The sequence below is a fragment of the Apus apus genome, chromosome 24, assembly GCF_020740795.1.
Source record: "Apus apus isolate bApuApu2 chromosome 24, bApuApu2.pri.cur, whole genome shotgun sequence".
Taxonomy (NCBI): domain Eukaryota; kingdom Metazoa; phylum Chordata; class Aves; order Apodiformes; family Apodidae; genus Apus; species Apus apus.
This window is the reverse complement of record NC_067305.1, coordinates 2,532,078-2,552,581: the sequence shown is the minus strand read 5'-3', so window position 1 is coordinate 2,552,581 and position 20,504 is coordinate 2,532,078. Positions and strand designations below refer to the sequence as shown.

The window sequence follows — 20,504 nt, the reverse complement described above, 5'->3', positions numbered from 1 at the left end:
CAGTATCTTCAGCAGGCAAACAAGCCATGGGAACATCTAAAGGAAGGAAGGAAAGCACATGCCTCTTGGGATAGGATGAGGTGCTGGGAGACAGGACAGAAGGTGGATGAGCCATGTGTTTTGGGGTCATTTCTTTGGCTTTACCCACTCCTCACAAGTGACTGTGAGAGGCTGGAGGTGTTTACTGGTTGAGAGGCAGAAGGAAGGGCAAGGTGAGATGGATTCCTTACTCCAGGAAGCTGGTGATGTAATCCCTGCTGCACGTGGACCACACGAATGGGTTGGTCTTCATGGTGATGTGAGCAGCCATGAGCTTGGCTGTCTCCTGCCCACGGGAGCCACAGCTGTTGCCAACCCCATCGTGATTCATGCCAAACCTAGAGAGCATCACCAAGGCAAGAGAGAGACGATCAGCTGCTGCGTTTTCAGCACATCTGGGTCATCCACAGGATGGAAGGATTTCTCAGGAACAAACCAAGAGGGGTCCCCCTCCCTGTGATGGCCTCTCCCAGGGGCTCTTCTGGCACAGTACTCACGTGTGGCCAATCTCATGGGCAATGGTGAAGGCCGTGGCCAGGCCAATGTCCTCGTTGATGCTGCAGCTTCGTTCCCGCTCGCACATCCCGCCCACGGGAGCCAGGCCTAGGGAAGCCAGACAGAGCTGTCACACTGGGTCAGCACAAAGCACCTGCAGGGGACACAGGTGGCATCTGGGGACTAACAGATGCCCTGCACACTCACTAACACTGAGTATAGCCTGCTGTCCATAAAAAGTTTCTTCTCACTGGGCTTTGGGAGGGACCCAGGGCACGTGGTCACTCAGCGCTGCCAACTAAGTTAACAGTAATAGGTTCAGAAATGCTAAGAACGGGTCAAAATCCTCTGAATTTCATACCCAGACTGTGTGCAGAGGGGGAGCAGTCCTTGCCACAATGCTGGCACTGCTGGCAGGAGAATCTGAGACCAGCTGCATGAGCACTTGAACATCCAAACTTGGTCAGAGCAGCCTGGACAACTGAGAAAGCCAAGATCCATCCCTGCCTGGCTCTGGCTGACACCTGCCATGATCAGGCAGCCAACCTGACTCCATCTGGAGGGCCTGATCATGCAGAAAACCCCCCTGAATCATGGCAGCAGGTTCCCCCTACCCTCTGCCCAAGCACTGTCCCACCACCACAGGCCGTGCCTGCTGCATCAGGCCAGGAAGGAAGAGACTGTCAAATGAAGGAACTGAGCCATTATGGCACCTCCTGCCTCAAGCTCCCTCCCAAGAACCTCATCTGCAGCCACATCAGGTCAGAGATCCACCAACTTTTCCTTTTCAACTGCAGTGATTCAGAGCATAAATCCCTCCTTGACTGCTTAGTCTAGACCAGGGCAAGACAAATTAGGAGCTCCAGCCAGAGAGCTGCAGGCTCCGTCTGCGTCTCGCAGGTTAAATAAAGAACTCCCTTTATAGTCATCACAAAACAGTCTTCTTGCTCTCTGCTAAGCCAGGAATACTCCACTAGGCTGTGGACCAGCCCTAGATGCAAGTGGTTCTTAATCATCAGGCTGGACCTGACCCAGGGATATAAGGGAGAAGTGTTCCAGAGCCCATCTGTCCTCCGGGTTGCTGCCTGGAGTGTTTACAGAAGTCAGTGCAGAGGGCTGGAAAGCACCAGGCTGCTCCTGGCTCTTCCCTTTGGCTGCTCCCTGGGAAAGGGGGCTGGCACAACCTGCCCTTGCCACGCTCCCAAAGACACGTGTGCTGGTGAGAAGGGCTGGGAAGGGGCATCCAAATCCAACCTACCCAACGTGCCACAGGGCTTGTTCTTGTAGATGCAAATGTCGTATCTGCGAAGGAGAGAAAGCGGCGTTAGGAACACGTGCGGCTGTGGCGGCTCCAAAATGGGGCATCTCCATTTTACTGAGGAGTTCACATCCACAGCACTTCATAGAATCGTAGAGTCATCAGTGGCAGGGGTGGGAAGGGATCTCTGGAGATCACCTAGTGCAACCCCCCTGCTTGAGCAGGATCCCCTGGGGCAGGTCACACAGGAACACATCCAGGTGGGTCTTGAAAGTCTCCAGAGAAGGAGACTCCACCACCTCTCTGGGCAGCCTGTCCCAGGGCTCTGTCACCCTCACAGGAAAGAGGGAGGAAGGTGACAGCACACAATGGGTTAAGTGTAACATGTTCCTGGTGATGCCTTCTGTCCCTTTGGCTCCCTGGTGCTCTCTGAGGTGTCCAAACCTCTCAACCCCAGCAGGAAACCAAGTAAGTGAAAAACATTTGTTGCTTTGTTTTGAGCAAATACCATGAAAGCCTTTGGAGGAGGCTTTGGTTTGACACTCCCTGCAAGAGAAAAAAATCCAAGTGGATGAGCCACTTGGACAGAGACAGAGGACACCTGCACAGAGGACCACCCCCTGTGGGGACAGGGCTGCCAGGGGCAGGCTCAGCCTTACCTGGTGATGAGCACTGCAGTGTCATGGTTGGCTATGCCGTTCTCCGGGATGGCGTTCCCGTTGCCATTCCTGTTCACGATGGATTTCTGCCACTTGCAGAAGCTGTCCAGGGATTTCCCAGCATGGTGGTTAATCTCCAGTGTGGGCTGGAATGGAAGCAACAGGAGAGTGTCTTCCCAGGAAAGCTCTGATTTGAAGGCACCACCTATTCCTGTGCCAGCAGGACACTGACACCAGCCCAGGTGTCCCCACTTCTTGCTTTTCATGGGCAAGTGAGACTTTAGAGGGACTGAAGAGACTTAAAGTTCCCTAAAATCACCTTATCAAAGCAACAGTCCTCAGAATCCCAAACTGCACTGGGGGACCTCCTGGGGTGACACCCAGGAGGTGCAGACACATGATGGAAGTGACTCAGCAAAGCCCGACTTACCTGATCCTCAGTGAGGAGAATCAGCCGAGTCACCAGGATATTGACAATATTGCCCAGACTCGAGTCCTGGAAAAGTTTGGCAACCTGACCTCCAAGAAACAAGAAAAGACAAGTCTTAAAAATGAGCTCCCTGGCTGAGTGATGGTGCAGTTGGGCGAGCTGGGACGTGCTGGGCACTCAGGGCTGCTTTGTCAGGGTCTGAACCTTTCAGAAAGCAGAGACATGTTTGGGACTCCCTACCACTTGGATTGCAGAGCCTTATAAAATGTGTTCAGGCCTCAGTGTCTCCTCCTGGGGAGACTGGAGCAGTGAAGCCACCATCCCACAGCACCTGCTCCATGCCTGGAGCTCAGGTGGGGAAGCCCCATGGTCCTGTCATGAGGCAGCCACGGGGATGAAGCTTTGCTGGCTGCCCAGGGGCAGGGAACCACACAGCAATCTGCCACCACACCATGGGTGTTGTACAGCAGATGAAACACTTGGAAACAGTATTGTTTGAAAAGCTGGCATCTGCTTCAGAAATGCAAACAGAGCAAGCCAGGAAAAGAGATCCTGCAGAGGACAGGACAAAGAACCATCACAGAGGGGCTTTCAGTGGTTTGATGGATAACTTCCAAGCCTGTCTCACCTCACAGGAGGGTTCAGCAAGGCCAATTCAGGCTGTTAATGCATCTAGGCTGGTATCCTGCTGCCAGCAATGACCCACATCTGATGGTGCTGAGGAAGCTCCTCCACAGTAACCCTGAGGCATGGGCAGTGGGTGTGGGGGAAACAGGGGAATTCCTCCCTACCCCTCAGGCTGAGCAGCCCCCAAGCGTGAGAGCTCAGTGTCCTTGTGCTTTCCCATGTGTTTCTCAGCTTGGCAGGCCCTATTTGCAATGCTAATTTGAGATGAGAGATGCTGCTCAAAGAAAGGGCTTTGTTCCCCCAGTCCAGATCTGGGCTGCAGCGTGGTCAGAGTTTACCTCTCCTACAGAGCTGCCCTCTACAACCGAGTCCCTGCAGGGTATCACTGCTCAGGAGCAGCAGCTGGTCAGGATTTTTGATCCAAAAGTCTTGCTCTGGGCATGAGGAGAAGCCATTCCCACCCTGGAACAGATCTGCTTTCCTCACTGTGTTCCCAACCCTCTTGCCTTCCGAGCAGCAACAGCACATGAGACCCTCTGCCCAATCCAGGCAGGCGGGGTGACAAACAGGACTGCTTCCCTCTTTGCTCTCTGGGTTCCCCCAGGGGTCGTGCTGTGGTTATAACACTTACAATATTCATGATGGCCAGGATGTACTGCTCGATGTCCCGCCGCCCGTGGTAGCCCACCATCATCTTGTCAGCCACCACCAGGGTCTCCACGTAGCGCTCGGTGCTGACCGACCTCTTCAGGGGCAGCTGCCCACGCTGGCTGTGGTTGCCTGATGGCTTCAGAGGAGAGGGTTTCAGTGTCCTCAGCCACCAGTGCCTCCCCTTCCAGGGCTTCTCATCTGAGGGGGGGAAAAGAGAATCTTCTGTTGAGGTCCAGCAGCACGGAGGTGAGCAGTGTGAGCCTGGCTTCAGGGGAGGAAGGGGCGCGTGGACCTGGTGCTCAGGGACATGGGTTAGTGGTGAGCTTGTGGTGTTAGGTCTGAGGCTGGACTGGATGATCTCGGAGGTCTCTTCCAGCCAGGGACATTCTGTGATTCTGTGAGGGTCTTTATGCACCATGTGCAGACCCAGCAGATGTCCCCACTGCCATCAGCAGGATCTGCTGAGCTCTTCTTACTGCAGCCCAGGGCTGTCCCTGTGCTCCTGCCTGCTCTCCAGCCCAGACCTCACACATCCCACTGCCTCTGTCACAGGGAAGAGCTGTGGATTCACAAACTACACAGACATAATATGAAAACAAAGCCATTGCAGATCATTTCCCCTCTCCTTTTCCTGACAGGACCTGAATTTAGGACTTTGCTTTTCCTCCACAGAAATGGCTGCAGCCTCCAAAGCAGAAGCAGCAGGTTTGCAGGACTTTGCTTGAAGGTTCAAGTGCTACTGACCCAACTTAGAGATGTCCCCAGCAGGGCCATCAGGTCCAAACCCATGGCCTGGAGGCCACCACGGGGCAGGAGAGATGGCTGAACCCCCTCTCCTCTGCTCTAATGCTGGATCAGCAAACATCCAGACAGGGAAGATGGGCAGACCACAGCCTGCCAGCTCTGACCCCTCTGGCTGATCAGAGGGAGCTCACAGGGGTGCTTGGGGCTCATCCATGCGGGGCAGGTCAGCCCATGGGGCAAGGGGACAGGGTGGCTTTGCTGGGGCCATCTGAGCTGTGGTTTTTCTGAGCCATATCTGGCCTGTGGCTCTCGCTGCGTGGTCTTTGCTTTCCAAGAAGCAGTTAGGAACAGGGTAACTGTCACCTGGAAGCTGGGGAATGTGGTAAAGAGTCAGCAGAGGGGGAGTCAGCAGAAGGGGAGCCTGCTGGTGCTCTGTCTAACCTGACTTTGGGAGCTGGGCCAGGGAAGCACAAGTGGTCTCCAGAGATGCTGGCAGGGCTGGGGACACTCAGAGCCTGCTCAGAGCAGGCTGGCAGTGTCCTGCTGTCTCCAGAGGCTCCATCCCTTCCAGCAGTGACTCCTCATCTGATCAAGTGTCACCACTGGGACACTGGATAAACACCCTGAGATGACAAACAAACCTTCCAGGAGCAAGGGGACCAGCTCTGCTTCTGAACCTACAAACTCCAATGCATAAAACACAAGCTGGCCCCTCCCCAGGGCTGGCGTCTCCTCTCATCCTCAGGGAAAGAGGGAGCAGCACCCTGTATGCCTGCAACTTTTTGGGTAGGTGGAGACACTTCCCAAGGGCTGGGGACTTCAGCTGGGCTGTGGGACACAGTCTGACTGCACAGGCACCTGGGGAAAGGCCAGGGCAGACCCGTGTGAGTCCTTTACGAACTCAAAGTCCAGTCAGTGTGGAAATGACTCAACGTGGACACAACCTTCAGTGCCTAAAACCCAAAGACAAGTCTCTGCTGAGCATGCACAAGCTATGATTGCTCAATACCGTGTAAATTGTCCAAATCTGGGAGGATTTTTCTTAAGAACAATAAGAGGCAGTGTTTTTCTCTTCTGTTCCATGCTCTATTTACAAATTTAAAAGCCCTGCTGGGAAGAAGGGAGTAGGAGAACTTTCCAAAGACCAGGCCACCAGAAATCCTTAACATGGGTAAAACTAAATCCAGAAAGCTTTCTCGAAGGCAGGAGATAAATTTGTTTTTTTGCCATATAGTGTGGATCTTCAAAGCCTGGTCTACCAGGCCTTTCCCAGCCTGCACTGGGATGGAGTGAGGATGTGCTGGTGGGTATTAGTAATCATAATCCTAGAATGGTTTGGGTTGGAAGGGACCATAAAGATTATTTAGATCCACCCCACTCCCTTGCCATGGGCAAGGACACCTCCCACCAGCCCAGGCTGCCCCAAGCCCCATCCAACCTGCCCTTCAACACTGCCAGGGATGGGGCAGCCACAGCTTCCCTGGGCAACCTGGGCCAGGCTCTCACCACCCTCACACTCCAGAATTCCCTCCTCATGTCTCACCTCAATCTCCCTCTGCCAGTTTTCATCCATCCCCCCTTGTCCTCTCCCTCCCTGCCCTTGTCCCAAGCCCCTCCCCAGCTTTCCTGGAGCCCCTTCAGGCACTGGAAGGTGCTCTAAGGTCTCCCTGGAGCCTTCTCTTCTCCAGGCTGAACACCCCAACTCTCCCAGCCTGGCTCCAGAGCAGAGCTGCTCCAGCCTTTGGATCATCTCTGTGGCCTCCTCTGGATTCTCTCCAGGAGCTCCATGTCCTCCTTGTGTTGGGGGCTGCAGAACTGGACACAGTGCTGCAGGTGGGGTCTCACAGGAGCAGAGCAGAGGGGGAAACGTGGCAGTTTGGGTACCTAGCACTCCACAGGCTGCATCCATGTGTGGGTACTGGAGCGACGATCGCTTGTAGACGACGTGGGGGCTGCCCTTGCCCTCGCCCCCCGCGCTGACGTTGGCTCCTGGGCTCAGGGGCTCAATGAAATATTCCTCCTCATCTGCCACAATCACCCCGTGCTGCAGAAGGAAAGAGACAGAAGGCAACAAAAGGGGTTGAGAGAGAACTGGGGGACACACCAGTGGCATCTCCTAACGAGCTCTGTGGTGATTAACCACTGGATTTCTGGGGCCTGACAAACCCTGGTGAGAATGTGACAGAATCCGCCGTTTACTCACAAAGACTGAACTCAAGAAACCAGAGAAAACCAAGCCAGATGGTCGTGGATGCCTTGGCACATCTGTGTTCACTGAAGTGCTCTGGAAATCACAATCTTCCCTTGCAAAATGATGAATAAGTTGTTTCCTATTCCACCCACTCAGTCTAATTGAGAGCTGTCTGTGGGATCCTAAACACCACACCTTCCAACAGCAGCACAGCTCAGCATGGGGATCTACCTCCTATACCTCTCAACCTTACCAAAGAACCTTCAAAAGCAGCTCAGGACCATTACCAGCAGCTGGAATACTTGGGCACAGACTTGCAGGGAAGTGTAGGTGCTCAGAAGCTCTTGAGAAACACAAGGAACCTTTAAAATCTGAAGTCCAGTTAGCAGTGAGGGAACCAGCAGGAGCCACAACCTTCCTCTGCAGCCTGAAACCTGGGTGGTGCTCAGCAGGCATCACTGCCCCTTTTACACCTCTGACTGGCCCCCTTGGTCAGATGATCTTATTTCTGCTCCCTTGTCTGCTTTTTTTCTTCTTCTACCTTATTTTATTCTGTGACTGCTGAATGCATCTCAGCTGTGAGCCCAGACTTCAGTGGTCTGTTCAGCCTGGAGAGGAGGAGGCTGAGGGGGGATCTGATCAGTGCTGGTGAATATCTCCAGGGGGTGGCAGGAGGATGAGGCCAGACTCTGCTCAGGGGTGCCCAGGGACAGGACAAGGGGCACAAACTGGAAAACAAGAGGTTCAACCTAAACATGAGGAAACACTTCTTGACTCTGAGGGTACCAGAGCCCTGGGACAGGCTGGGGAAGAGTCTCTCAGGGGTGGGGAAGAACTTTTGGGGATGGGGGAGAGCCTCTTTGGGGTGGGGGGAGCCTCTCAGGGGTTGGGGAGAGACTTACAGGGATAGGCTGAGGGAGCTGGGTTTGTTTAGCCTGGAGAAGAGGAGGCTCAAGGGGGACCTTATCACCCTCTTCAACTACCTGAAGGGAGGTTGTGCTCAGGTAGGGTTGGACTCTTTTTCCAGGCAACTAGCAAGAAGACAAGAGAGCCTAACCTGAAGCTGCTCCAAGGGAGGTTTAGGTTGGATATCAGGAAGCTCTTCCTCATGGAAGAGGTGATCAGACACTGGAATGGAGTGCCCAGGGAAGTGGTGGAGGCACCATCCCTGGAGGTGCTCAAGGAAAGGCTGGAGGTGGCACTTGGTGCCATGGTCTGGAGATGTGGTGGTGTCAGGTCATAGATGAGCTTGATGATCTCAAAGGTCTTTTCCACCCTTGGTGATTCTGGGATTCTGTGATTTGGGGATGGGGGAGAGCCCCTTGGGGGAGGTGGAGAGCCTGACTGGGATGGACACTGCCTCCACCTGAGGTCTCTGCCCCTCTCCCTCCCTGCCACAACAGCTGAATCAGGGCAGTGTGTGCAGAGCGAAGTCCCCGTCTCCAGAGTGCCAGGGGATTTCCTCCTGCCCCAGGCTCTGTTGCTCTTGGCTCAGCTCCACCTTTCCCAAGACAAGTGAGGGACTGTGAGGTGAGCCTGGCGAGGGCTCCGGCGGAAAGCCCAGTGTGGCTTGGTGGGACAGGGAGGAGGAGGTCAGCCCTGGTGTGGGGCAGAGCAGGAGGGGAGAGCGTGTCCTGCCCCCAAACCCAAAAACTGCTAGAAAAGGGCTGTTCTGATTTAAACCCAGAGCCTGTGTGGAGTGTGAGAGGCAGGAGGCTCTGGGTGTCCTCCAGCAGGGGAGCTTGGAACCTGCCCCATGGTTGACCCCAGAGACCCAGCCCTGAGGTCCAGGCAATGGATGTGACACAAGCCTGTGGAAAGGGGGTGGTGAGAGGCCCTGGGAGAGATCCCTGTGGTTTGTGGGGGAGCTAAACTGGATATCCTGCCTATGATTCACCCAGGTCATCTGCAGAGCAGGGCTGGTTTCTGCTGTCAGCTTAGAACCACCCTGGAGAAGAGCACAGCCACATGCTGCAGCTCAGCTCCTCCAGCTCCTCCCACAGGAGCAGCTCCAGGGCACCCTGAGCAGCGGGGCCACCTGCCTCGCTCCACCGTTCCCTGCTCCTGCTGGCTCCAGGAGGGCTGCCCAGTTTGAAAGCACCATTTCAGCACACAGGGCTGAAAACCTGGCCTTTAACCTGCCCTTTGATGGGCTCTGGCACAAGAGGTAAGAGTTGCATTTCTCTCCTGAAGTTGTTCTCTCCTTGCTGTTATTTTGTTGATGGTAGGACCCAGGTCCTTGGGATCTTGTGCAGCTGAGGATGAAACATGGCTTTGCTTAAGACAGGGATTTCAGCTCCTGGCCAGGCTGAGACAAAGCTGCCTGGGCTGCTCCCTGCAGGCTCCAGCTGCTTTGTGCTTGGCCCTGCTGGCAGCTCTTGGCTCTGAGTGTTTTGGGAAATGGACCATTTTGCCCTTTGCTTCAGACAACTTAAGCCTGGGTGACTCAAGCCTTGGTGACTTTCCCCACCACCCAGCCCAGGAGCTGCCACACTGCCTGCCTGCCCTGGCACTGGGGTGATGGTGTGTGTGGCTGGGAAGACAAGTGGATGTGAGTGTGCCCAGGTATTGGCAGCCCAAAGCTGGGATGCTGTAAGGTGTGAGCTGTGTCGAGGGTGTTTGCAAACAACTTGGTTTGCAGCAGCACAGCTTGCAGACACAGACATTGCTCAGGGGTGTGGGAGTTTGAGGACAGGATCATGGCTTGGGGCTTGTTACTCTTTTTCACAGCTTTGTTTTGGGCACTTCTGTGGATGCAACTGTCCCCTTCCCTCCTCCTCATGCACAGCTCACCCTGTGACCAGCACTGGTCCCAACACACAGCCACCTTGCCATCACCAGGGAGGCAGGGCTGCACAGAAGTGGGTCACCACGTGCAGTCCCCCTCTTAGCACGTGTCAGCATGAACCTGCACCTTGAGAGCTCAGCAGTGGAGACCCTCTTCTGCCCCCCATGTCCCCTCCAAAGTGCACTGACAGCAGCCCTGAGGGAGGGAACCAGGGGATCAGCTGTCACTGACCAAGCACAGCTCTGCAACACTTCCCTGCTGGCACCTACAGCCTCCACTCTGCCAGCTCAGAAGACTCCAGGCTCCTCTCATCCAAATTCCTGACCCTACTGTCCTCACTACCCCAGAAGACCTCCTCCCCCCTCCTTGCTGTCCATAGCTCTGGAGGGCAGAAGGACAGAGTTCAGGAATCAGAGGTTGTTGGATGACCCTCCGTTCCTCCTTGTGCCTGGCTGCAGATTCCTCCAGACAGCCCCTGGTATCTCTCCAGAGCTAAACAGCCTGTGGACTGAATTATCCCAGTACAAGGGCTGCTGGGGCCATTGCTTGCCCTGGACTTGCTGCTCTCTGAAGTAGGAAGGCAGGCCAAGACCCCTCTGAGCCAGCAGCATCCAGCTCACCCTTCAGTGCTCTTGTGAACACCAGCAAATCATCTGGGACTTCAGCAGAGCTCCCATCTCTAAACAAAGGGCTAACTAGGGAACCAAGAGTTTATGCAGCTCTGATTTCTGGCCGTGAGATAGAAACATTAGACTTTATGATATAATGAGTCAGATTCTCATTTCTGTTAATAACCCACAGCACTGTTCTGGCAGTGTAATTTAGCAATAAATCAAACGTGAATTCATTCCCATTTGGAAGCTCTTCCACACTGCCAGAACACTGCTAAGGGCTGGGACTGTAGCATAAATATCAATCTGATCTACAGAGGCTTTTGCTGCATGTTACTCCTCCAAGGGAGCCATCATCCTTGGGATTCACTAGCAGGGTATGTTTGCTCCATCCCTCCATCTGGCAGGTTGAGAAACCTGCTTTGTGAGCCAGAAATACCAGAAAAACACAAAAAAATATGGATGGAAGTCCTTAGTCTATTCCCAGTGCTGGAAGACCTAATGAATCATACCTGGGGTATTTCTGAGAGGCATTTGTCTGGCCTGTTGCTAAAGATCTCCAACAATGCAGAGGCCACGTTCTCTCCAAGCAACCTAGTCCAGAGCTCAGCTTCTTTTAAAGACCATTTCAAGACCATGATGTCTAGTCCTAGCTGTTAGGACATGCAAAATCCATCACTCCCACCCTCTTTGCAGCAGCCTTGCTGTTTTTGAGGAATGTTGCTTTGTCTCCTCTTGATGTTCTCTATTTCATACTGAAAAACTGACTATTCCCATTTTTCTCCCTTAAGTCACATTTTTAGCTCCTGAAACCTGGACAGAAATGACTGGGAACCCCAGGAATGTCTCAGCAATTGTAAGGACCCGAATGCACTTTTGATATTCCCAGTTGTGCTGTGAAATTCCTGCCCTCCTGCACTTCTTCCTCCCTAGCACATGCAAAACATCTTCTGCTGTTGCTCTTGGAAGGGGAGGCAGGAGTTGTGTGAGAGCCAGAATAATGGTCTAGAGCCTGGATTATCCCATTCCAATTAGGATCAAGGGAAAAATGATCTGACTTTGGCAGAAACTGGACTGCAAGTGAAACATGGATCAGGAACCTCATGGGATGTAATGAAGGGATGTGGCTTTAGAGTCATAGAGTTGTCAGGGTTGGAAGGGACCTCTGGAGATCTTCTGGTCCAACCCCCTGTCAGAGCAGGATGCCCTAGAGCAGATGCCAGGGGAAATGTCCAGGTGGGCTTGGAATGTCTCCAGGGATGAAGACTCCACAATCTCCCTGGGCAGCCTGTCCCAGGGCTCTGTTACCCTCAGAGTCAAGAAGTTTTCCCTCATGTTTAAGTTGGACCTCCTGTGCTCCAGTTTGTGCCCATTGCCCCTTGTCCTTCTTCACCCTCAGGTGACTTTTGATGCCAGTGTGCAACACTCCAGCCTCACACCAACCCTGTGCCTTTCCCACCAGCTGTTGTTAGTACTGCCCTTGGCTGGGCAGACTCCAGGGACTCACCAGTCCATTGCAGTTGCTGATGGCAACCTTGGAGTTGAGGTGCTGGTCCTGCAGGTGGCCGGCGTAGTGACAGTCCTCGTGGAAATCGTGCTGCCAGTCCATGCCATCCCGCTTCCAGTACTCAACAGTGAAGTGCTCAGCCAGCAGGTTGGAGTGCAGGGTCAGGTTGAGGAGGAACTGGGTTCGGTGGGCAGAGACTTTGTAGAAGACCTGCTGCTCAGATGGCTCATAGGGCAAGGAGCCCAGGCTGCGGCGGGGCCGGGGCTTCAGCTGGCTTCTCATGTCAAAGGTGAGGAAGTCCCCGTTTTGGTCCACTTGGATGGGGAATGCAATTTCATAGTGATCGAGGCTGGAGAGGAACTCCTCTGGAAAGGGAAAGCAAAGACAGGAATGACATTCTGCAAAGGGAGCAAAATACCCAGCGAGTTCAGCATGGAGCCTGAGCACAACGGGGGGACAGGGTCCTGCTCTGTCCAGGCTGCAGGTCCTTCAGGTGTTCCCAAAGGCTCAGAGCCTACAGAGCCCTGGGGCAGCAACAGGCTTCGAGCCTATGGATTGTAATCTTCTTCCTCTGCAGGTGATGGAGAGAAACAAACCAGTCCCAGGGGGCATTCAGGACACCCAAATTCCAGCTCTAGACCTGGACTATCCCCCATCCCTCCATCTCCACTGGGCAGAGGGACTCCAGGCTGTGCACACTCACACTCTGTGGTTTGGAGGGTTATTTTAACCTGGAGCTTTTCAGTACCAAAACTATCAATCAGGTGTCTTCAAAATGAGCCAGAACAAGCCTTGGGACAACACTGTCTCAGGAGAGGAGAGTCTCACTAAGGAACTGTGGGGTTCTTCAGAACATCTACTGCTGCACATAAACCTGCTAACTCTGCCTTGACAACTCCCATAACAGCAGCACCAAACCAGCCTCCTGACCACAGCTACCTTGGTGCAATACTGGGCATCTTCCCCAGGGGCACAATGTCCTTGCAATGCAACTCTTGCAATCAAAAGAAGACAAGAGGGTCACCAGAATTCCCCATCTGTGCTGAGAAGGCAAGTCAGACATCCCAGCTCCCCAGCCAAGTCTCTCTCTATGACACCATCCTGCCTTCCCAGCTTGGTGCTCTGCATCCTATCAGCCTGGCTTAGCACCTTCTCTTGGGGCACTTGTGTTTTTCACTTAGGAAATGTGCTCTGACAAGGTCCCTGTGCAACCCGTCTGCCTGCACTCACACAGGAACACAACACTTTTGGCTGTCACAGGAGCTGGCACTCTGCATCCTCGACAGAAATTTCTCATGTCCCAAGCAAAACGTCCCAGGGACTGCCAGGCTGGATCTGACAGGAGCTGGAGCTGCCTCTGACAGCCCCAAGCACCAAAGCCTTCATGAGGAGATGTAAAAAACCACGCACGGGGCAGCAGAGCTTCCCTCATCACAGTGTGTTCCCCTGGACCCCTCATGGCTGGAGGTTTGCTCATGGAGTGGGAGAAGATTTGCTTTCTTTTCACCCTGGAAGACTTTTCCTGTCCTTTTTGCATCCTATTTGTAGTTGTTTCCTAAGCAAACAGGAGGGGCCAGGCTGCTCCAGGGTGGCTGCAATTTGCCTGGCTCCACAGCACCCATCTTCAAAGCCTTCCCAGCCATCATAAATTTGGACTCCAAATTACACTCTTACCACATGGCAGCACTGGAAAGTTTCCTTTTCCTCTAGTGTGTTTTCCAGTGTGGGAGACTGACAGAGTGGTTTCCTTGGCCACTGGTAATGGGACAGTCCTTCCCACCAGCTGGGTTTAGGGGTTAGCTCCCATCCTTCCAAACCATAAGCACTTCTGGCACCTCTCCCTTGCCTTGACAAGCCAGAAATAATTATTAGTTCTTTAACTTCCTGTGCTCCAGCTTCTCCTGCATCACAGCTCCTTGAGTGTGATGTGGCCAGGCAAACAAGAGTGACTATTTGCACTGCAGCAATGACCTCAGGCTTGGAAAAATTTGCCATCGGAAGTGTCTTGTTTTTCTTTTTCCCTTCCCTGCAGTCCACGTGGGCTTGCAAAATAGTCAATCAGAAGGAGGTCTGTGCATCCAGTGGCTAGAAAGGGCCTGGGACCCTGGGCTGAGTCTCTGATCCTGACCTGCAAGGAATCTGCAGGGGGAAAACAAAGGTCCAGAGCTTGGGGGTGAGGTTGTGTGTGAGAACCTGCTTTTGCTGTAGTGCTCTGCATCCTCTCAGGGATGTCATGCTGGAAACTGAGGCACAGAATTAAAGATCTAAGATCTTAGAAATAAAGATCTAAGAGCAGTGCCCTGCATCACATGTACATTTTAGGAAGTGATGTTCTAGGGTGGAGATGCCAGAAATGGGAAAATAATGAAGACAGACTTTCAACAGAAGGAAGAAACCAAGTGTCCTCATCCAGTGTTCCAGCTGGCTCCTTCCTCTCCCCTAAAAACATACAAGGCTGGATTCCTAAGAAATTAGGATCTCTTTCAGTCCCTAACCCTGTGTGCTCCACTCAACATCACTGATGTTCCCTAATTTTCTCTGCCTCAGTCATGCTCCTCAGGTTACAGACCATACCAGGAGCTCCCAACAGCAAGAACAGCACTGTTTGCCTCTTCCTTCCCTTCAGAAAAGCCACCATGTGCCCTCTGCCCCCTCAGCCACTTCACACTGTATTAATAGACCTTGCCTTGCAATGTGCAGTGCAGTGCCCCATGTGCTGGTGATAAGCAGCCTGGTGTTTCCAGAGAGCTGTCAAACTGCTTCAGAAAAGATGCTATAAAAAGCCTTTCTCCTGGAAAAACTGCTCCATGGCTTTGCAGGACTCTGGGCACCCCTGAAGGATCTCAAAGCTCTCAGGAGAAGGCACAGGAGAAAGCTGGGAAGCAGGAGGGATGGGTTGCAGGGAGAGGTCCCTCACTGCCCCGTGTTTGATGTACAGGAAGCACAGATCTGAGGGGGCAGGGATGGCAGGGAAAGGGCACAGGGGAGGCAGAGGGGTAAGCTGAACGAAAAGAAGGTGGTAAAGGTGGAGGAGGGAGGTTTTTGTCCCCTCCTTGAATGCTCCCCTTTGCCTCTCTCATTACAGAGCTGCCTGAAGGATGGAAAGGAAGCAGATGTTTGCTCTGGTCTTGTCACTAGAGAAAAGAGGAGCTGCAGCTGCAGCCCAGACGTGATCCCTAGGGGATGACTGTGGAAAACACTGTGGGACCCCAGGACTTCAGGCTGCCCTGGCATTGGTGCAGTCCCACTGTGTCCTTCGAGGGTTTGTGGGTTTACATGTGAGCCAGGAGCAGAGAGGCCAGCCTCACCTAATGCTCTAAAAACTGGGATATCTAATAATCTGTCACTACAGTTAAACCAAAGGGTTGGCAGCAAATTCCCTCCTGATTAAAAACCATTCAGTGAGCACGTGCCGAGTCCTTGGTCAATTGTTTCAGCTGCTGGTTCCTGCACTGTTAAAAACTGCAGCCTGACTGTACGTGTTACATCTGACACTCTTACATCTCTGCTGGATGGAAGGGGCCTTCAACCCTGGGCTGTGCACCACAAAGATAATTACACCTCATGACTATGATACCTTCATTTTTTCCTGCATGAAACAAAGAATCTGATCTGCAGTTGTGCCTGTTGAAAGCATTGGCCTTTATTTTCCGTGCCTCCAGCTGCTAAGAGGAGATAACAGCCTTTCACCCTCTTCAAAGGGTGTTGTGAGGATTATGCACTTGTTGCCTCAGCAGCGTGGTGAAGAGAAGTGTTGAGTAACATCAACAGCCTGATGCCACCCACTCCGGATGCAGGGAGCCTAAAAAAGGACTCTGAGCCTAAAAAAGGACAGCAAGAGGGGCCCAAGGGGCAGCCTGACCCTGGACAGGGACCAGGGAGGGAACGGGATTCAGTTCTCAGACTGGTGCTCCCAGCAACACCACCAGCTGGGACTCATCCCCCAGGGGAAGGCAGCACCTAGGAGAGCACAAATGCTTTAACCATCATCTGGGTGAGCTCCTGGGTTTGGGCTGAGGTGTCATTAGCACATGGTGAGGAGGCTGGTGGGTGAGGGAGGATCTGAGCTGCCGTGGGCAGAACTGAGGGGGTCTGGCAGCAAAGTGCTGGTCAGCGCGTGGCTGTGCTGCAGATGGAGGGAGGTGTGAGCTGATGGGGATGGGAGGCCCAGAACAGCCACCCCAGGCACTGCCAGAGCCTTTGGTGGAAAGGACCAGAAACCTCTGTTTGTTTCAGAGTCAAAAAAAAACAACACCTGCCTGTGTAACCCTGAATGCTGCACAGTGCCTGCCTAGCAAACCCTCTGTGCCTGCCTCCCCCTCGTGTCACCCAGCACAAGCTGCAGCACAGCAGTGCCCCACATTTAGCAACAAGATGGTGCTCAGACCAGGCTTTTTGGTTGCTTCTGTTCCTCTTTCCAGTTCTGCTTCACAAGACAACCCATAACTGCAAGCCCATGGTGCTGCACCACTCTACAGCCCAGGGACATCACTGGTCCTGCTGCACTTAACCTGGGCAACACCTGGTACTGCAGGATTATGGCTGTGCAAGTGCTCTGCTGAGGCTTAAACACCTTGAATGTCTAACTCTGGAGTTTCTTCTTTCCTTTGGTGCCTGAGGGGAGTGTTCATACTGCCTCTTAAGAAATGGTCATGAAAGCAAATGAGTACTAAGCAATTTAGCCACCCTGTGTTACCTGCCCGTGCTGTATTTGCACTCCGGGCTGGGTACAAGGCAGCCCCACCTCACTTTCCAGCTCCTTCACTCCTAACCTGGATGAAAATCATGTACAGAGGCACAAATCTATCTCCAGGAGCCCCACATTCTGCTTTCCTTGCAGTCCCTTGGTTGTGTGGCTCTGTATTTAAACACAAGACCACTAAAAACACACAGACACACCAGGCGGGTACAAAGTGCTCACACCTTTTGGTTTGGGCATTTTCTAATGGTAACACTTAGAGAAACGTGTGTGCAAACTACAGCTGCTCCTCCAGCAGCACATGCCTGCCCAGGCTCAGCTCTGCAGAGTGTCTGCCAGCAGAGAGCTTGGTCCCTGCACTTGCAGAGGACTGCTCCACAGGGCTGCTCCCTGCCCTGCTGGCTGGCTGCACACACACAGCCTCCTCCTCACAAAGCCTCCATTCATCCCAGGATGCGCTGCTCCACCCCACTGGAAGGGGAGCTTCCTCTGTCCTACCACATCTCCTTTGCTTTCTAAGCCTCTCCGTGCTGTCCTCTCACAACAGACCCTACAGCTCCGGATTCCGCAGAAAATCAGGGAGAGAAACATCCAAGAGCAGAACACAGCCTTTCATAGAACCACTGAATGGTTTGGGTTGGAAGGGATCATAGAATCATAGAATCATAGGGGTTGGAAGGGACCTCGAAAGATCATCTAGTCCAACCCCAAATCACTTAGTTCCAACCCCCCTGCACGGGCAGGGACACCTCCCACCAGCCCAGGCTGCTCCAAGCCCCATCCAACCTGCCCTTCAACACTGCCAGGGATGGGGCAGCCACAGCTTCCCTGGGCAACCTGGGCCAGTGTCCTCTCCTTGTTCCCCTTCCTTGGAGGCCAAGGGAAAACACCTGCACATTCAGCAGGAGGAGCTCTGCTGCAGTGCAACGAGCAGAGTTTGGGGTGTCTCCACCTACTCCCCAACATTACCCCAAAAGCTCCCTCCCACAGCACCAGAGTCTCTGCCAGCAGAGGTGGGTGGATCCAGCTCCTCCCCCCCCAGCAATCCCTACCTTGGGACTGGAAGCTGTAACCTGGAAAGCTGCACAGGGCTGCAGTGAAGATGACAGTCCACGTGAGAAGCCTCCAAGCTATTGCCATGGTTAGCGACGCTTGTCTCGGCGCAGGGAGTGTTGTGCCAGCTGGAGGGGCACTGTCCCAACATGTCTCTCCCTCAGCCACCACTTATGTAGAGACAGGAGTCCTGGGTCCCTCCGCAGGCATCCTTGGCCACTCTGTGCTCTCCCCAAAGCAGAGAGGCCCACGATGTCTGTGCCACGTGCTGTGCCCGGGCCACTGCGGGGTCACCATGGGCTAATCCAAACTGCAGGCTCTTGGTGGCATCGCCCCTGTGGAGGAGAGGGTGGGGATGAGCCAGTGGGACAGACAGAGGGGAAAGAGGGTGGAGGAGGAAGGACACGGGGGAGAAAAGGGTGTGCAGGGTAAAGGAGGAAAGCCCAATCTTAGAGAAGGGGGAGTGGGATGGAAAGAAAAGGGGAGAAAAGGATGGGAAACGAACGCAAATGCAATTAACCACGTCAGTTCACAGCATCAGAAAACCACATTGTCCTGCTGCAGGGACAGCTGGGGGCTCTCCTGGATGCAAACTCTGCTCCCAGCACAACCCTGCACTGAAGGGCTGGTACAGACCTTGTACCAGAGGAGAGGAGCTCAGAATAAATGGGAACTCTTTGTCCTGTGACAATACCCACAAGAAAGTGCAGACCAAAGAGTGACCTGGTCTCAGTTACCCGATCTTTTCAAGGAGAGCATGAAATAAAAGCATTAGTGGGGTGGCAGTGAGCAGTAGATACCCTTTCTGCTGCAGTTTCTGGCTTTAAAATACACTTTAATGACCATCAGTGCACTGAGAGAACTTGCTCTCTGAGTGCATTGGCTAAACCTAAAACAGTGACTGAAAACAAAGGACCCATTGAGTGAACTCACCCTTACCCTCAGCTCTATCCACAAATGGATTGTGAGATTCCAATTGTATTTGTTATTTAAAATGATTTGCTAATTGCTCCAGTGAAAGATTTCTGGCTTGCAGATAATTTCCACTCAGTCTGAGGCAATTATACAAAACTCACAGAGTGCTGGAGAGTTGCACAGAGCCTGTGGTTTCTGCTGCTATCCAGCCCTCAGATGATGTATGTAAGGAAAATGGCACATACCTAAACACTGCCTGGAGAATCCCAAATATCTGAAGTGATTCTCTTGTTCCAGAGCAGCCCCACAGCACAATGCAAAGGTTCCTGCAAAGGTGACAGATAAATACATACTGCAGTTTGGCTTGAGATGATCCAGCAATGGCTTGCACAGCAGGGAAGGCAGGAGGGATGCTCCTGAACTGCTGGGAAGATGAGGCTGGGCTGGAGGATGCTGCTCTTTGCAAAGGTGTCAACAGCCACGTGTGTGGTCCTCATCCCAGTAAGAAAACACTGGGAAGAACATCATTAACCCTTGCTTTGCTCTGCTCTTGTGTGCTTTAAGTAGCAAAGACTAACTGCTGGCTAGAGAGCAGGGGAGCCCTGTTCCTCCTGGGTCTGCCACACTCCCCCTCACCTCATGTCCTCAGGGCAGGTTGCAATTTATCTCTACTTCTGTTTTCCCATCTCTACTACGCAGTTAATGTTATTTGTGCCGTGGAGGTTTGGAATAACATCCACCACAGGCCAGAGACTACACAGGTAAGGTACAAGAAGAAATCAGAGATATGATTCCTGCCCCAATAATTAATCTAAGTAAGTTAGTGACTTTTCCCTGCTGGAAGATTAATCATGCATCTTTAAATCACAATTTGGAACGACGTATTTTAAATGTTAAATCTATTGACAGTTAAAAATGGCCAAAGATCAACAGTGAGGCCTTGGGCTGGTCTCCCCAGTCACACCTGATGCCACTTGCCAAGTTTGTTTCTGCAAAGCCCAGGCACTACCCCTGTGACAGCATCTTTGAAGACAGCAACAAGTGATCAGCAACCATGAGAATCAGCTGCCTGACCAGGGAAAAAACTGCCCAAATCTCATCCCAGGCTGCTCCACTCACCCGTGATGGGTGAAGTGAAGAGGGCAGGGGAGGCAAGAGGGTTGGGCAGGAATTCCTCTGGGTCCAAAAGGCCACGTCCACCTGGGGACAGCATCTCTGTAGTGTCACCCCCCGGCTGTGGGGCAGAGGGGGCCAATGGTGCTGGATGCTGCCAGCTGCTCTGTGCCTGCTCCTGGCGGGGCTGCGGGAAGTCAACTGGAAAAGGGAGAATGCGGAACGCGAGCCGGGCGTGCTGTGGCCCTCTCCTAAGTCAGCATTTTTTCAGCATCTATTCAAGTTTGAGATTCCAGCTTTTATATCCTGTCACAGCTCCAAGGCCTGCGGAGAGAAAGCTGCTCAGCTGAAGCGTATTTTCTCCTGGGCTTCACGCTCATTTTTCTTGTTTTCCAGCTGTTGAACTCGCTTCCTCCAGCCTGTCCTTATTTCCCATCCTTCCTCCGCCTCTCCCCGACCCCGAGGCTGTGGCAGCCACGGCTGATCCCCTCATCCACCCTCTGCCCTTCCCCTTCAGTCCCAGCTCCTCAGCATCCCCCGGAGCAGGCGCCAGGAGGAAGCTGCAGGCAGCCCCGACCTTGGGGGGAAGGAGCCACGTTCGGAGGCAGGAATTACAGCTGCACAATTCCCGTTAGCTGGGCTGGGGGAAGGGCCCAGCTTCCATTCCTCCCTGCACACAGCAAGGAAAACATGGCCCCTTCCCAGCGGAGCTTCCCAGACCCCA

At 53.3% G+C, this 20,504-nt stretch overlaps 1 protein-coding gene and 1 long non-coding RNA gene across 4 annotated transcripts in view; one reads left to right on the top strand and one right to left on the bottom strand.

The window, feature by feature from the left end:
• Positions 1-20,504, bottom strand: part of ADAMTS10 (ADAM metallopeptidase with thrombospondin type 1 motif 10) — a 54,875-nt gene that overhangs the window by 23,373 nt on the left and 10,998 nt on the right. For 2 of the 3 annotated variants that reach the window (XM_051639727.1, XM_051639728.1), the window contains exons 2-11: positions 18,913-18,993; positions 17,752-18,087; positions 12,001-12,365; positions 6,788-6,947; positions 4,140-4,357; positions 2,882-2,965; positions 2,452-2,597; positions 1,793-1,836; positions 537-642; positions 231-377 (exon numbers count right to left, since the gene is read on the bottom strand). In XM_051639727.1, the coding sequence (XP_051495687.1) occupies positions 231-377; positions 537-642; positions 1,793-1,836; positions 2,452-2,597; positions 2,882-2,965; positions 4,140-4,357; positions 6,788-6,947; positions 12,001-12,365; positions 17,752-17,839 (1,358 nt within the window). In that variant the 5' untranslated portion in view covers positions 17,840-18,087; positions 18,913-18,993. The remainder of the gene's footprint in view (positions 1-230; positions 378-536; positions 643-1,792; positions 1,837-2,451; positions 2,598-2,881; positions 2,966-4,139; positions 4,358-6,787; positions 6,948-12,000; positions 12,366-17,751; positions 18,088-18,912; positions 18,994-20,504) is intronic. The other variant, XM_051639726.1, reaches the window with a different exon arrangement.
• On the top strand, positions 9,132-15,408 carry LOC127394070 (uncharacterized). Its single transcript, XR_007891596.1, has 2 exons — positions 9,132-9,261; positions 15,086-15,408. It is a non-coding gene; the product is annotated as an uncharacterized LOC127394070 (long non-coding RNA).